Raw genomic sequence first — 15,873 nt, 5'->3', positions numbered from 1 at the left:
GACTCACCCTGCTGAGTGCAAGTCTTCTCCCAGGCCCCTGGCCTGTCCTTGTCAAGGAGCAGGGGAGCTGTTGTTGGGGTGAGCTGGACCCCCCAGCTTTTCTGGGATGCAAGTGATCAAAGGAAGCGTCCATCGGGACTTGTTGGTCATGGGGCTGGTGGAGCAATCACTGTGCCCTTGAGGCCACATTGACTCAATTTCTGGAGAAATAGGCTCGCTGCCTACGTGCTGTGCTCGTCATCCTTGGCTGCTGCTGGTATTGCCCTTGGAGCTCCAAACTGCTCCTTGCAGCATCCCAGCAAACCCTGGGGGGAGCCCGGCCCCTCCAGGCCCTGACAGCCTGCCTTGTGCTGCAGGATGCTCCTGGAGGTTTGCTCTGCCCTCTTTTCAGGGTGGGCTGGATGTGCCAGGAAGTCTGGGAGCACAGTCACATCCCCTCCTGCTCATCCTGGGAATGCAAGTGCCTGTCCATTTTCTCCCAGGAATTTGGCCCTCCGGGTACTTTTTTTGGTGGAAATGAGGTATGAGGGCTGCAGTGACTCCTGTCCCTCAATGTGCAGCTGGTCTGAGCCTGGGGGCACCCCTGTCCCCATTCACACCCTAAACCTGGCTGCTGCAGAGCTGTGCTGCCGACAGATTTTCCATGTGACCTGCTCTCACCCTGCCCTGCCTCAGCCGGGAATATTGAGCGGTGAACGCAGATGATTCCCAGCTGTGGAAAATGCCAGCGGCCCTACAGAGCCACTTCCCTTCAAACCATCCTCAGGGACTCTGAGAGCTGATGGTGAGGCAGGTGTGAGGCCCGTGGCTGAGGCAGGGAGGGAGGGAAGGAGTGGGCTGGGGCCCCCCCAAAGTGGAGTGGCACGTGAGATAGTGGAAGAGCCCAATCCCACCCAGGAAATGGAGCTCCAGGAGAAGCCAGGTCTCTGCCTGGGGTCTCCAGAGCAGATACTCATTCAAGAGCAGCAATGCTGCCTCCATCATCAAGGTCTGCTGTTTCAGGGATCCAGGGAAGAAACAATAGTTACCATCTTCCTCCAGAGCCTAAAATGTGTCCAGTTAGGGGAAAAGCACTGAAATAAATCATGGGATCATAGAATGATTTTGGGTGGGAAGAGACCTGAAAGCTCATCTCATTCCACCCCTGCCATGGGCAGGGACACCTTCCACTGTCCCAGGCTGCTCCAAGTCCCGTCCAGCCTGGCCTTGGACACTTCCAGGGATCCAGGGGCAGCCACAGCTGCTCTGGGCACCCTGTGCCAGGGTCTCTCTGTCCTCACTGCTGAGAATTTCTTCCCAATATCCCATCTAACCCTGCAGCAGTGGGAAGTAATTTCCCCTTGGCTTGTCACTCCACACCCTTGTCCAAAGTCCTTCTCCAGCTTCCTTGTTGGCTCCTTCAGGCCCTGCAAGGCCACAGTGAGGTCACCCCAAAGCTTCTCCTCTCCAGGCTGAACAATCCCAGCTCTCCCAGCCTTTCCTCCCAGCAGAGCTACTCCATCCCTCTGCTCATCCTGGTGCCTCCTCTGGCCTCTCTCCAGCAGCTCCACGTCCTCCCTGTGCTGGGCCCCAGGGCTGGGGCAGCTCTGCAGGTGGGGTCTCACCTGAGGGAGCACAGGGGCAGAATCCCAACCCCTTTCCTGCTGCCCTCGCTGGGGATCAGCCCAGCACAGGGGGGGTTCTGGGATGGGCCATGGCCAGCCCTCACCAGCTGCACCCCCAAGTCCTTCTCCAGGGGCTGCTCCATGTGCTCATCCCCAGCCTGGATTGATCCCGGGAGTTGCCCCGACCCAGGGGCAGCACCAGCACTTGGTGCTCTTAAACCTCATGAGATTCCCAGGGGTCACTTCTGGAGCTCTGGATGGCCCCTCCAGGGAGTGCCACTGCACCCTCAGCCTGGTGGCACCTGCAAACCTGCTGAGGGTGCCTCGAGCCCTCTGGCTGTGGCAGTGATGCCGATATTGAATAGCACTGGTCCCACTGCAGACCCCTGGGACACCACTGGGCACTGATGGCCATCGGGAGTGGCCCTGAGCCACTGCCCCTCTGGATGTGACCATCCAGCCAACAGTCCAGCCATCTAACAGTCCATCCACGGAATCCAGCTCTCTCCAATGCAGAGAGAAGGATGTTGGGTGGGATTGTGTCCAGGCTTGAAATCCGGATAAATGACATCCGTAACCCCTCCCTTGTGCACTGAGGGAGTCACCCCATCAGAGGCGGCCAGGGGGCTGGTCAGGGGGAGCTTTCACTTGGGGACAGCTCCATGGGGAGGACAAAATAACGGCATGTTTGACCCCAAAGACTGTGATGCATCCTGCTGCTGGCACTGGCCCGGAGGCTGAAGCCGTCAGCCGACAGCCCCAGGAGGGACATGGCCTGGGAAAGGGGCTCCCTGTGACCGTCTGGCGCAGCCCGAGCGCGCGGAGCTCGGCCAGGCCGGCACGCTTGGCCAGCGCCCTGAGAAACTGCCTCACAAACAAGCACAGCACCACCCTAAAGCATTTGGGTGCTTCCCTTGAAGGTGGGAACCGAGTGATATTTCTCTGGAATCGCAAAGCAATTGCGAAAGGATGCCGACCTTGCACTCACCACGACCCGTTCAGGGAGCAGAAGCCGCCTGTGGTCCCACTCTCCCAGGCTTTGAGGATGTACAAAACCAGGAAACTTCTTGGCCCGGCATTAACCCGGCTTGGGAAAACCATCAGGCTTTACTTGTCCCCCCACCCCGCCCTCATCCTGCCGCCCATCCCCCCCTGCAATGACCACTCCAGGAGGCAGGTTTGGCTCCAGCAGGTTTTATCTCTAGAGGAGAGGAGCAGCGCCGCGGGCGGTGCGGGATCCGGGGGTCACGGAGCAGCGGTGAGGTGACAGACACGGCGCCCGCGGCCACGCGGTGACAGTCGCAGCCAAGCGTCATGCAAGGGGACAGGGGCTCGCCAGGACCCCCGTGCTCAGCCCTCGAGACCCCCACGGGGGATGGAGCTTCACCAGGGCTCAGGGGCACCCAGAAGCCCCCGGAACCAGCTCCGACCCGCTCCGGGATGGCTCTGCATCCTTCTCACTCCCCTCCTGCACGTGGGGCAGGCGACTACAAGCAGCAGCAGTTGGCTCAGGCGGTCAAGCCGCTAAATAAGGACTCAAAATACCCCATCATTAAATAATAATAAACTATTAAGGGAAGATTAAGGGTCTGGGCTGCGCGGCTGGCTCAAGCAACTTTTCTGCATCCGCACAGGGACCAGACCCTGCAGCAGTGATTCGGGGCAGGATTGTGCCATTCTGGGAGCCAGCACCAGGCTCTGCCTGCTGTAAGGGGTCGATGGCAAAGCTACAGGGCTACTGAGAACAGAGGGGACACAGTGCTCCCCCAGCAGCATGTGGGCACGGAGAGGACACGGCGGGGGCTATGGGTCAGGCTGTGGGACTAGAAGCCCTTCTCGATGCTGAGGGTGCGGCGGGTGACGTGCTCCATCTGCCCCGAGATGTACTCGGTGAGGCTGATCTGGTAGTTGGCGAGCATCTTCAGCATCAGCCGCAGGTTCAGCCACCACTGCTCCTGGGGCAGCCTGTGCCTGTGCAGGGGGACACGGCTCTAGAGGGGACACCCCGGGAAGGTTTCCCTGGGAGATGGTGAACCGCTGGGGCATGGGGACTTACTCAAAATCCGTGACTTTCTTGAGCTCCGTCACGGGGCTGAAGGCCACCACCTTCTTCCGCAGCCCGATCACACAGGCAGTGTCTCCAGAGTTGGCAAACACACGCCCTGGGAGGGGGAAACCCCACCTCACTGGGGGCCAAGCCTGGAAGCCTGGAGCAGCAGCCACCAGCCTCCCCCACCCTCCGTGGGAACCCCAGCCCTCGGCTCACCCTTGCTGTAGACTTGCTGCAGCTTCTCTGACATCCACAGCACCGCCTTCACTCCCAGCTTGGTCCCGTAGTTCCGGTCAAAGGGGGTTGGGGCTCCCCCCTGGGGACAAAGAAATGGGGATGTCAGGCCTGCCCAGCTCTCAGGGCCAGTGTGGCCCATGTCACCCCATCCCCTGTACCTGCTGGAGGTGGCCCAGGACGTTGATCCTGCAGTCGAAGATGCCTTTGCCCTCCGAGGAGTACAGGTTGTAGAGGAACTCAGTGGTGTAGTGCTCGTGGCACTTCTCGTTGCTGGGGGGCAGAGGGAAGGGCTTGGGGGGCTGCTCCTTCCTCCAGCATCCCCAGGGCATTGTCCTCCTTTGTTTCCCATAATGCCTTTTTTGTGCTGTTTTTTCTCCCTGAGGCCCAGAGCTCCAGCCTGTGTCCCCTGGAGGACCCTGGGGCTGGGGTGGAGACAGCAGCGGAAGCATCCAGCATCCCCACGGCAAGCGTGTGCCCACTGTGCCAAACCTCACCGTGCCCAGGAACCCTCTCTGGCCATGGGAAGGGCTCAGCTCTGGCCTTGCTCCCTGCCACGGGGCTGGGGTTTGCAGTGACTGTCCCCAAGGGCCCCCAACTCACCGCAGCACCAGCCCTCTCTGGATATCTGTCTTCATTTTGTCGGTCAAGTGCTCCACGTTGGCCTGCAAGATGAACACCAGGATGCCGGCAGCCATCCCGCAGCCCTCCGGTCCTGACATCCACCCAGCATCTGCACGGCATGGCCGTGCTCCCACAGCTCCTGCCCTGCTCTGGAGCCCTCCTTTCCCCAATTTTCCTTCTCATTTCAGCCAGAGAGCCGCTCCTGCCCACTCACCTTTAAGTCGTGGATAGTGAAGGGGTCTTCATAGACGTAGGCGGCGTCGGCGCCCACGGCGATGCCGGTGACTGTGGACAGGTACCCGCAGTAGCCCCCCATGGTCTCCACGATGAACACGCGACGCTTGGTGCCCGACGCCGACTGCTTGATGCGGTCGCAGCTCTGTGCCCAAAGCAGGGGAGGTCACACCAGGGCAAGCCACCTTTGCTTCCCCGGCATGGGCCATCGGCCACTCCAGGCCACGATGGAAGGTGGTGGAGCGGGGTGGCCCCATGAGCTGTCCCCGTCCGTGTCCCTCACCTCCATGGCGGCGTTGACGGCCGTGTCGGAGCCCAGGCTGAAGTCGGTGCCGGGCACGTTGTTGCTGATGGTGGCAGGGATGACGCACATAACGATGCAGAGCTCCTCGTACTGCCCGCGCGCCTCCACCAGCTGCAGCACCCCCTCGTACGCCTGCAAGCGGCCGAGGGATTGGGAAATGCTGGCCCTGCAGCCGGATCCACATCCCAGAGAGATTCCTTTGGGACGCCCACAGCCACCCCGGCCCCCACTGAACCGAGGATTCTGCCGCACCTCAAAGCCCCCGATGACCAGCAGCCCCTGGATGTTGAATTTGCGCACGTTCTCCACAATTTTCTCCATGCAGGTCTTGGGCAGCGTCCTGTGGTGGGGAAGGGGGTGCAGACGGTGGGGTGAGGATGGTGGGAGCACCTCTCCCCTAAGCCCCTCTCCCCAGGGCCGCACTCACCGCTTGGTGCCCAGCATGGAGCCGCCGCGGCCCAGCCATCCCGCCACGTCGTGCCAGCCCACCTCGCGGACCTGCGGGCACCAGCGCCGGGTTAGGGGTTGGAAGAGCCCCCCCCCCCGCCACCCTTCAAGCCCAGCCCCATCCCCTGGGACAATCCCAGGCTCACTGTCCCCTTACCTGCCCCTTGGCCAGGCCCTCGAAGCCGTCGCTCACCACGTAGATGGTGTGTCCCTGGCAGATGCTGATGCGCACGGCCGAGCGCACGGCAGCGTTCATGCCGGCGGCTGGCGCTCCCACGTTCAGGATGGCCATGCTGAAGGGGCTCTATGGAGACAGGGATGGGAACAGCACATCCCTGTGTGTCCCCAAGGCGGCCATGGTGTGCCCTGCTGCTCCCCATCACCCCTCACCTTCTCCTGAGCTGGCTTCTGGTGTGCCAGCAGCTTGTAGATGTTCCAGTTGTTCTCAAAGCTCCTGCAAGGACACGGTGACACGTCCCCAAGGCATGTCTGGGAGAAGGGGGAGTCTCCCCAGTGCCCCTGGGGTGTGACTGGGGACATCCTTCTGGCTGCAGGAGCCAACAGCTTCCCCACAAGGAGAAGCCCCCATCCAAGAGGGATGTCTCCCCAAGTCCTGGTCTTTGCTCCTCACCTTCCACGGAGTTGGATGGCCTCCTCAAACCTCTTCTCATCCATGGCCTTCTGCACATCCTTTGTCTTGGGCCAGGAGAAAGATGCAGCACTGTGACACCCAAATGCACAGAGAGAGGATGGGGACCCCTACCCAAATTCCCTGGTACTCACCACCTGGACACACTCCATGAGTGGCAGCCGCACTGACTGGTTCCCAGAGAGGCTGACCACGCAGGCCGGGGTGTCCGGCGTGGCCTCCAGCAGTGCCATCACCGCCTCCATCCCCATCTTGCTGCTCTGCAAAGGGACAGGGGCACCTGTGACACTGGGGCCACCAGTGCCAGCTGGGTGGGATGCTCAGGGATGCTCCCTCCCACAGGCTTGGAAACCATGTGGCTGCTGATTCACTGCTGGAAAGCCGACGGTTTTATTTAAAAATCCATGAAATTTGGAGTAAATGAGGAGAAATGGGTGCACAGCTCTGCCCAGCACAGCGAGGCCGAGCCCATCCGAGCCTCACCCTGGCTGGCAAATCCTTTCCTTTGGGCACAGGGATGGCAGGAGCAGGCTTCCCCCTCTCCGTGTCCTCCCCTGGACCTACCAGCACGCGGTCAAAGGCGGACGGGGTCCCTCCGCGCTGCACGTGGCCGAGGACGGTGACCCGCGTGTCGAAGCCCAGGCGTTGCACCACCAGCTGTGGGGAAGAGGGGACATCACGTTGGGGACCTGCCAGTGTCCGTGGGTGCCAGGGAAGTGCCAGGGCGGTCACTCACGTCCTTCACGTAGTTGGAGGAGATGGGTTTGCCGCTGCGGTCGATGGCGCCCTCGGCGATGATGATGATGTTGAGCCGCGAGCCCCGGCTGCGTGTCTGGCACGAGGGGAGGACAAAGGGCCACCACGGCTCAGCCAGAACTCACCGTGGGCCATGTGTGAGCACCCTCCCCTCCCCGCCATCCGTGCTGCCCCGGGGGTGGCTCAGGTCACAGGCAGCCGAGCCCCCGAGCCAGCGCTGCCCCTGGCACGCGAGGGCTGGATTTGCGCTCGGCTGAGTGCCCCGGTTCACAGGGACAATGGCGGCAGCTCCCGAAGCTTCGCAGGGGCCGGGCACCGGCTGCAGGGCTCAGCCCGGGCCCCTGCGGGGACTCCTCGGGGGGGAACAGGGGATGGGATGCTAGGAACCCCCCCTCACCTCCCCGAGCCTCTCGCACATGAGGTCCTCCCAGCCGTCCTCCGGAGGGGATTCAGGGATGAAGAGCCAGTCGGCGCCCGAGGCCAAGCCGGACACCAGCGCCAGGTACCTGGGGGGACACGGCGGTGGGAGCACTGACCCCGAAACGCGGCATCCCGTCCCACCCATGGGCGTCCCCACCCACGGGAGCTTACCCGCAGTGGCGACCCATCACCTCCAGCACGAACGTCCGCTGGTGGCTGCAAGGACACGGGTGGGAAGAGAAGGAGGTGGGTGGGTGCGATGGCCGGGGCGGTGCAGCCCCCAGCCCGCAGCCCCGTCCCGCTCACCTCTGCGCCGTGGTGGTGATGGCGTCGATGACCTCCATGATGCGGTGCAGCGCCGAGTCGGTGCCGATGGTCATGTCGGTGCCGCAGAAGTCGTTGTCGATGGAGCCCACCAGCCCCACGATGTTCAGGCGGCAGTTCTCCCGCGCCACCTCCTCGCTGATCTGCCCTGGGGGGGTCACAGCCACCACACCGGTTATTTCAGGGCACTCACGTCCCCACCATCGTGGGGCCGGAGCCCAGCCCTCCTTGGGGTCACAGCACCGGGGTGACCCTCCGGACCTCACCCACCCTCAAACACCTCCATTTACACCCCTGGGGCTGGGAGGGGCTCACCCACCGTCTCGGACCAGCTCCTCCAGCAGCCCAGCCCATTCGGAGCGGAAGATGTCAGCGCCGGTGAGGCTGCCGTCGCCGCCGATGACGCACAGGTTGGTGATGCCGTGCTCCACCAGGTTGCGGGCGGCCCGGAGCCGGCCCGCACGTGTGGTGAAGGCCTTGCAGCGGGCGCTGCCGATCACCGTCCCGCCCTGGGGACAGAACGGGGCACGTGGCTCGTCACGTGCTTTTGGGGGGCTGGGATCTGGGGTCCCACGGCCCCGTGGTGAACCTCACCAGCTGGATGATGTTGGAGACGCTGAGCCAGTTGGCTTGTTTGATGTTGTCACCCCCCTCCACCAGCCCCTCGTAGCCCTGCGTAGAAACAGAGGGTAGAGGTGAGGGGTACCCCGGCACAGGGGGGTGGATCCCCCCAACCATGATGCGGAGCAGGGGGTACCCCAACCTCATAGATGAGGAAGACTTTGGCTCCCACGTATATCCCCATGCGGGTGACGGCGCGGACGGCGGCGTTCATGCCTGGAAAAGTGATATGTGAGCTGGAGTATTCCCATGGGATCCTGAGCCCCCCACGGGATGGGATCCTATAGGTGACCCTGAGGTGTCCCCTCGAGCAGGGGGAACCTCATGGCACCCTGCACCCCACAGGGAATGGGATCCTATAGGTGACCCTGAGGTGTCCCCTTGAGTGGGCGGGGAGCCACGTGGGCTGAGACCGAGGAAACTCAGCGCACAGCTGGGCCTGGGGACGAGAAACTGCCCGGGAGCGAGTTGCTTATCCCGGGCGGGGCGGAGGGGGGGGGGGGGGGAACGGCGACGGGGACAGGGACGGACACACCCCCTCCGTGGGGCTCCCCCCGTGGGGGCCCTGCCCTCCCACGGCGACGGCCCGAGGGTGGCGGGGACGGGGCAGCGGCGCGGGTGTGGGGCACACGGGAGGGGGGTCCCCATCCGCCCGCCCCGGGGACGAGCGCGGGCCGCGGACTCCGGCCCCGGGGGTCGCGGTCGCGGGCACGGACACGCGGGGAGGCCGCGGGCCCGGCCGAGCCCCCCGCCCCGCCCCGCCGGGCGCACCTTGCGCGTCGCCGCCGCTGGTGAGGACGGCGATGGCCATCCCGGCCCCCGCCATCCGCAGCCGCTCCAGCTCCGCCGCCGCCATCGCTGCGCTCCCGGCACCGGCGCCGCGGACACGCCCCGGGACACGCCCCGGGACACGCACGGACCGCGGGGACACGCCCCGGGACACGCCCCGGGACACGCACGGACCGCGGGGACACGCCCCGGGACACGCACGGACCACAGGGACACGCCTCGGGACACGCCCCGACCGCCGCGGCGGCGCGACAGACCGGGTGACGCGTCGCGCCGTGTCGCGACATGGTGCGCCATGTCGTGCCGGACAGTGGGCACATGCCCCGCCATCCCGGAGCGCGCCATCCTGCGTGAGGTCCATCCCAGAGTCCTGGAGGAATTGGCTGATGGAGCTGGACAGCCGCTCGCAAGGATATTTGAAAGGTCCTGGCTGTCCGGTCAAGTCCCAGGTGACTGGGAAAAGAAGGAGTCCTTGTCCCCATCTTTAAAAAGGGAGGAAAGGAGGAGCCTGGGAACCGGACCTACCGGCCCGTCAGCCTCCCCTCTGTGCCTGGGAAGATCAGCGGGCAGACCCTCCTGGAAGCTCTGCTGAGGACAGGAGGTGATTTGGGACAGCCAGCACGGCTGCACCAAGGGCAAGTCCTGCCTGACCAGCCCCCTGGCCGCCTCTGATGGGGTGACTCCCTCAGTGCACAAGGGAGGGGTTACGGATGTCATTTATCCGGATTTCTATCAAGCCTGGACACAATCCCACCCAACATCCTTCTCTCTGCATTGGAGAGAGCTGGATTCCGTGGATGGACTGTTAGATGGCTGGACTGTTGGCTGGATGGTCACATCCAGAGGGGCAGTGGCTCAGGGCCACTCCCGATGGCCATCAGTGCCCAGTGGTGTCCCAGGGGTCTGCAGTGGGACCAGTGCTATTCAATATCGGCATCACTGCCACAGCCAGAGGGCTCGAGGCACCCTCAGCAGGTTTGCAGGTGCCACCAGGCTGAGGGTGCAGTGGCACTCCCTGGAGGGGCCATCCAGAGCTCCAGAAGTGACCCCTGGGAATCTCATGAGGTTTAAGAGCACCAAGTGCTGGTACTGCCCCTGGGTCGGGGCAACTCCCGGGATCAATCCAGGCTGGGGATGAGCACATGGAGCAGCCCCTGGAGAAGGACTTGGGGGTGCAGCTGGTGAGGGCTGGCCATGGCCCATCCCAGAACCCCCCCTGTGCTGGGCTGATCCCCAGCGAGGGCAGCAGGAAAGGGGTTGGGATTCTGCCCCTCTGCCCCCTCAGGTGAGACCCCACCTGCAGAGCTGCCCCAGCCCTGGGGCCCAGCACAGGGAGGACGTGGAGCTGCTGGAGAGAGGCCAGAGGAGGCACCAGGATGAGCAGAGGGATGGAGCAGCTCTGCTGGGAGGAAAGGCTGGGAGAGCTGGGATTGTTCAGCCTGGAGAGGAGAAGCTTTGGGGTGACCTCATTGTGGCCTTGCAGGGCCTGAAGGAGCCAACAAGGAAGCTGGAGAAGGACTGTTTACAATGGCCTGGACAGAGGGGAATGGCTTCAAAGTGCCAGAGGACAAGGTTAGATGGGATATTGGGAAGGAATGGTTCCCTGTGAGGGGGGGGAGGCCCTGGCACAGCGTGCCCAGAGAAGTTGTTCCCATCCCTGGAAGTGTCCAAGGCCAGGCTGGACAGGGCTTGGAGCAGCCTGGGACAGTGGAAGGTGTCCCTGCCCACGGGAGGGGTGGAATGAGATGAGCTTTCAGGTCTCTTCCCACCCAAACCATTCCATGACAGTATTCAATGCCATAGCAGGCTGTGGGATGCCATTATTTGCCACCCCAGGCTGTGCCATGCTCTGCCAATGAGACAAGCTGGAGCTTTTATTAGAAATTTCGCATTTTAAAATTTTAAATTTATAATTATTTTAAGTGTAATTAAAAAACAAACCTGTGGAGGAAGCCCTGCCATGGATTTCTCACCCCTACTGCCCAGCTCAGCTACCCAGAGTGTCATCCCTTTCCAGGGGGGGAGCTCTTGTTGCTGCTGGGTGCCCTCTCCACACCAGGTGGGTGCAGCGCGGTGCTGCGAGGCTGCTCCCTCCAATCCTCCCCATTCCCTGGGAATGGTCCCCATCACAGTGTCCCCCTGGTCTCCCACATCCCCCAGGGGAGTGGCACGGGGCTCTGCCCAGCCAAGGCATGGGGAAACTGAGTCAGGTGCTGGCTGCTCGCCCAATTCCATCTGTGCCGAGGGAGCTCGGAGCCTCATCCTGCATCCTCAGGCGCCGCGGGGCCCGGCATATCCGGCAGGGAAGGGGTGCGGGGTGGCTCGGGTTAAGGAAATGGGAGAGACCTGGCCGGAGTCCCGCTCTCCTCCTCCCACAGCCCCACCTACCCGGCCCTCTTTAACATCCCATGGACCAGCCGTGGGGCCACCAGCGCGTCCCCAGCGCGGTGCCCACGCTGAACTCCGTGCCGGGCCAGCCGTGGGGCCACCAGCGCGTCGCCAGCGCGGTGCCCGTCCCCACGATGCTGCTGCTGCTGCTGCTGCTCTGCGGGGCCCTGGGCTGCGGGGCGGAGCAGGAGGGTGAGGCAGGGACGCGGCGGTGGTCGGGGACGCTGGGGGTGGCCTGGGGGCACACGGGGCTCACGGCGGGTGACGGGCGGTGGGTGATGTCCCGCGTCTCCCGCAGCCCCGCTCGCCTTCACCATGCTCCAGCTGACCCGCGTCTACAGGGGCACTGCCATGTTCCGGGGGAACGCCAGCCTGAACGGGGAGCTCAGCCACCTCCTGGACGAGCAGAATGTCACCCAGGTGCTCCCGCTGGAGCCTCCGGACGCCTGGGCCCGGCGGCGGAACGACGTGATCAACTACCTGCAGAACTTCAGGCAGCTGGTGAAGCTCTTCCACAAGGAGAGACCGACCAACTGTGAGTGGTACCCGGGGCACAGGGGCGGGTCCCCGGGGAAGGGGAGCCTCTCCCGCGCTGCCAGGGCACGGGGGTGGCTCTCCAGGGACAGACGGGCGAAGGGATGGGCACATGGCCATGTGTAAAACCACTCTGTGGGCAAAGGGAGCCCTTCTGTGGAGCCGGGAATTTCTTACCCTGGGAACGGGATGATGCTCAACCTGTTGCTGCTCCTCAGGAAAAGGGCTGGGGAGGTGTAGGAACCCTGTCTGCTCCCGGCCTGTATCCCACCCGCACCCTGCCTGCTCCCTGCCTGTGCTCTGCCTGCATCCCACCTGGACCCCACTTGCACTCTGCCTGCATCCCGCTCACTTTCTGGCTGCTCCCTGCCTGCATCCCGCAGCTTGTGGGAGCGGTGGGACGCTGCTGGCGGTAGCTTCGTGCTCCTGTCTGCTCCGCTCCATTAACCCTGTCACCTCTGCTGCTCCTGCCCGGGGTGTCCTTTCTCCTTTCTTCTCCTTTCTTCTCCTTTCTTCTCCTTTCTTCTCCTTTCTTCTCCTTTCTCCTTTCCTTTCCTTTCCTTTCCTTTCCTTTCCTTTCCTTTCCTTTCCTTTCCTTTCCTTTCCTTTCCTTTCCTTTCCTTTCCTTTCCTTTCCTTTCCTTTCCTTTCCTTTCCTTTCCTTTCCTTTCCTTTCCTTTCCTTTCCTTTCCTTTCCTTTCCTTTCCTTTCCTTTCCTTTCCTTTCCTTTCCTTTCCTTTCCTTTCCTTTCCTTCTCCTTTCCTTCTCCTTTCCTTCTCCTTTCCTTCTCCTTTCCTTTCCTTTATTCTCCTTTCCTTTCCTTTCCCCCAGCCCCACACTCCTGTACCCTTGGGGAGCCCGGTGTCACCGCGGGGTCTCTGGCATGACCCGCCCCGCCCCTGCCGGTGTCCCTGTGCTCCATCCGCGAGAGCCACGAGCAGCTCTGTGCCCAAACCCTCTCTCTCTGTAAAACCAGAGCTGTGCTGTGCAGAGATAAGGGAGGGAAAATAATCCCGGCCTCTGGAAAAGTCACTGCCACGACCAAACCGAGGAGAAGCAAAGCTGCGGGAGGGTTGGGTGGTGCGAGGCTGAGGCCGTGCGAACTCAGTGCCCAGTGAGGGCCACGGGGCGCTGAGGGTGGGAGTGTGGTGACCCTGTCCCCTCCCTCTGTCCCCGCAGTCACCCAGCACCTGTGCTGCCACCTCGGCTGCCGCCTCTTCCCCAACGGCACAGCCCAGAGCTTCTACGAGGTGACCCTCAACAGGACGGCGTTCCTCAGCTTCCACGTCCCCAACGCCACCTGGGAGCGGCGCTGGCCCGGCGAGCTCCCGGTGGCCGCCTTCGCCCAGGCACAGCTGATGAAATACCCCATAACCACCCAGGACCTGCAGTATTTCCTCAACACCACCTGTGTCAGCATCCTGCAGGCTCAGAGCGCCAGGACAGGTCCGTGGTGGGGCCGGGGTGGGGGACAGGGACGCGGTGGCGTGGCCCAGTCGTCACCTCTGTCCCTCTTGCCTCTTGCAGGAAAAGTCAGCAGCCGATCGCGAGCTCCGCTGGTGCTGGGGCTGGTCCTGGGGAGCCTCGCCCTGCTGGGCATGGCCCTGGGCATCTTCCTGTGCACGGGAGGGAGCTGCTAGCGTGGGCAGCTGGCCCATGTCACCCCATGGACAGAGGGGACGGACCCGTCATCTTCTGTGCATCCATCACTACCCTGTGGAGGCAGGGGACAGACCCATCATCTCCCCGTGGAGTCAGGGGATGGATCCATCATCTTGCCAAGGATCCAGCAACTCTCCGTGGATCCACCATCACCCTGGGGAGGCAGGGCCTGGATCCATCATTCCTGCATAGAGACAGAGGATGGATCCATCATCCCCCCGTGGAGGCAGGGACCAAGGCCATCCCTCCTGAGGGATGCACATCCCCAGTGCCACAGGCTTTGCTCCCCAAGGACACCAGTGGCTTCCCAGTCCTGTCCCAGCTGCACTGACCCCTCCAGCAGCCCCCAGGCCTGTGGACGGTCCCCACGCCGGGCAATGCACTGAGACCACACAGAAACACTGGGCACGGATGGAAAAATGGCGGGGAGGGACATGGGGGGGAAAGCAGCCAGAGAAACAGCCATGGAATGGTTAAAAGGATGCTGTTAAACCCTCATTTATCCCTGTTCCAGTGGGGATGGAGGGAGGATGTCACACCTTGTGTAATAAAACCACCCATCAGCTCCCACCACACCTCTGGCTGCTCTCATTCCCCTCAGCAGCACCGATGTGGGGCTGGCTGTGGATCCATCCTGGATCACGGCTGCTGGTGCTGGGTGGGCTCGCTGACGTTGCCAGCCCCTGTGCCAGACCTTGGGTTGTGTGCTAAGTTTTCCAGGCCTCTGGAAAGACGCTGGTGGTGTTTTCAGGAGGGTTTTGCACCTCCTGAGCTCACTCCAACCTTCTTCCAGCTTTGGTTTGGCTCAATTAAGTAATTTTCCCAACGTTTTTCATTTTCTCGCTTGGTGTGAGGCGCTGAGGTCAAGCACACACAGCTGTGAGGGGACAGTTTTGCTTTTCCACAGTCCAAATCTGAGCTAAAAACTCTTTGACTGTTTAAACTTTGATTGCATCGATAAGAAACTCTTGGCCACGTTTCCCTTTCACCCAGAAGGGGATTTTGAACTCTCCTCCTCCTCTCCACTCCTGTGGTGGCAGGAAGGGCTGGGGATGAGCCAGGAGCTGGCTGGGGACAGCACAGGAGAGAGGTTTTCCTGGATTAGCTTCCAGCTCTTTCCTTTCTAAACACCCTGCGAGCAAGACAGGGTGGGATGAGGGAAGATGGGAAAAGAGACAAGGGACACAAGGGATGGGAAGATGACCTTAGGAGTTGTCCTCTTGGAGGGATGGAGGAGGAGGTCTCCAAAGCCCACATCTCATCACCCTGGCCCCCAGCCACCCCCAGGCTCCTGGGGCAGGGGCCAGGGCGCTCCCCACCCTTGGCGGGCTCCGAGAGGCCAGAGAATCCAAAACAACACGGATGAGGCACGGGAACGTCATCGCTCGGCCCTCGAAGCAGCGCCCTTGGCAGGAGCTGTGCTGTGGGCCGAGCGCTCCGTGTCCCTGCTGCTGGCACCCAGGGACACCAGGGCAGTGCTGGGGACACCAGGGCAGTGCTGAAGGTCCCACGTGCTGCATTTGCTCCCACAAAGGGATTCAATCCCTTCCAGCCGGGAGAAACCGCTGCATTCCCGGCTCTGCTTCGGCTTTCGGACTTGGGGCATCTCTGCTACCTGGTCCCCGAGACCTGGAGTGATTCCCACTGCCAGTCCCCCTTCCCTGGGGTGCAGCTCCTTGCTCCAGCTGGGATGGGTGAGTGTGGATGCTGTGGGATCCCCACGGCTGCGATGGAGCGGGGATGGCACCCAGGACAGAGCCAGGCGGGAGACACTGCGGGGAGGCCTGGAACAGCAGAGCTTGTTTTGCTTTTTGCTGCAGAAATGTGTCATCTTTTGGACAGAGGAGCAAGTCTGAGCTTCTCCACCTCAAGCAGCTCTGGAAAAGCCCTTTTCCTGCCCTCAAGCCCCCCTGTGTCTGGAGAACGCTCCAGAACAGAGCTGACTCTGCTGCTGCTCTCGAGTTTCCACGAGGGGCTGGGGCAGTGAGGATCTCCCAAAAGTGCAGGACCCCGAGGAACAGCCTCACCTCCATCGGTGTCCATGGGCAACACCCCCAAACCTGGCACCTCCATCCCAAGGCACCTCCCTGGTGGTGGCCAACTCTGACCTGGACATGCTGGCCAACAGCAGAGGGGTTCTGGTGGCAACATCCACCTCCAGCACATCGTAGCCTCAAAATTTCTCTTCCTCATCCCAAACATCACAATTTGTTGCCCCAACATTTCTCTTCCTC

General features: G+C 62.5%; 2 protein-coding genes across 3 annotated transcripts; one reads left to right on the top strand and one right to left on the bottom strand.

The window, feature by feature from the left end:
- Window positions 1-2,788: 2,788 nt before the first annotated feature.
- PFKL (phosphofructokinase, liver type) lies at window positions 2,789-9,155 on the bottom strand. 2 transcript variants are annotated; one of them, XM_069024401.1, is made up of 22 exons: window positions 9,039-9,155; window positions 8,410-8,483; window positions 8,241-8,318; window positions 7,966-8,155; window positions 7,629-7,794; window positions 7,494-7,538; window positions 7,300-7,408; window positions 6,883-6,978; window positions 6,711-6,803; window positions 6,281-6,406; window positions 6,129-6,193; window positions 5,888-5,951; window positions 5,655-5,801; window positions 5,478-5,548; window positions 5,303-5,390; window positions 5,030-5,182; window positions 4,727-4,891; window positions 4,492-4,553; window positions 4,050-4,161; window positions 3,871-3,970; window positions 3,661-3,766; window positions 2,789-3,575 (listed from the first exon to the last, which is right to left on the bottom strand). In XM_069024401.1, the coding sequence occupies exons 1-22, from the start codon at window positions 9,121-9,123 to the stop codon at window positions 3,428-3,430; spliced, it is 2,343 nt and encodes a 780-aa protein (XP_068880502.1). In that variant the 5' UTR covers window positions 9,124-9,155; the 3' UTR covers window positions 2,789-3,427. The 2 variants fall into 2 exon arrangements, with proteins under 2 accessions (XP_068880502.1, XP_068880501.1); XM_069024400.1 differs by having other exon boundaries at window positions 5,030-5,390.
- Window positions 9,156-11,464: 2,309 nt separating this feature from the next.
- On the top strand, window positions 11,465-13,702 carry PROCR (protein C receptor). Its single transcript, XM_069024286.1, has 4 exons — window positions 11,465-11,636; window positions 11,743-11,979; window positions 13,157-13,423; window positions 13,505-13,702. The coding sequence occupies exons 1-4, from the start codon at window positions 11,465-11,467 to the stop codon at window positions 13,615-13,617; spliced, it is 789 nt and encodes a 262-aa protein (XP_068880387.1). The 3' UTR covers window positions 13,618-13,702.
- The last annotated feature ends 2,171 nt before the right edge of the window (window positions 13,703-15,873 follow it).

This window comes from Aphelocoma coerulescens, chromosome 9 (genome assembly GCF_041296385.1).
Source record: "Aphelocoma coerulescens isolate FSJ_1873_10779 chromosome 9, UR_Acoe_1.0, whole genome shotgun sequence".
NCBI lineage: Eukaryota > Metazoa > Chordata > Aves > Passeriformes > Corvidae > Aphelocoma > Aphelocoma coerulescens.
Note: the sequence above shows the minus strand (reverse complement) of the source record. Positions and strands in the feature narration are given on the sequence as shown.

What these genes read in the sequence shown, in the direction of transcription:
- PFKL (XM_069024400.1), bottom strand. Translation starts at nt 9,123, where the DNA reads ATGGCGGCGGCGGAGCTGGAGCGGCTGCGGATGGCGGGGGCCGGGATG. An exon ending in GGAGGAGCTGGTCCGAGACG is followed by an intron (nt 7,795 to 7,965) that starts GTGGGTGAGCCC and finishes TGACCCCCCCAG; the next exon opens with GGCAGATCAGCGAGGAGGTG. An exon ending in TCCATGCTGGGCACCAAGCG is followed by an intron (nt 5,391 to 5,477) that starts GTGAGTGCGGCC and finishes TCCCCACCACAG; the next exon opens with GACGCTGCCCAAGACCTGCA.
- PROCR (XM_069024286.1), top strand. Translation starts at nt 11,465, where the DNA reads ATGGACCAGCCGTGGGGCCACCAGCGCGTCCCCAGCGCGGTGCCCACG. An exon ending in CTGCGGGGCGGAGCAGGAGG is followed by an intron (nt 11,637 to 11,742) that starts GTGAGGCAGGGA and finishes CGTCTCCCGCAG; the next exon opens with CCCCGCTCGCCTTCACCATG. An exon ending in CAAGGAGAGACCGACCAACT is followed by an intron (nt 11,980 to 13,156) that starts GTGAGTGGTACC and finishes CTGTCCCCGCAG; the next exon opens with TCACCCAGCACCTGTGCTGC.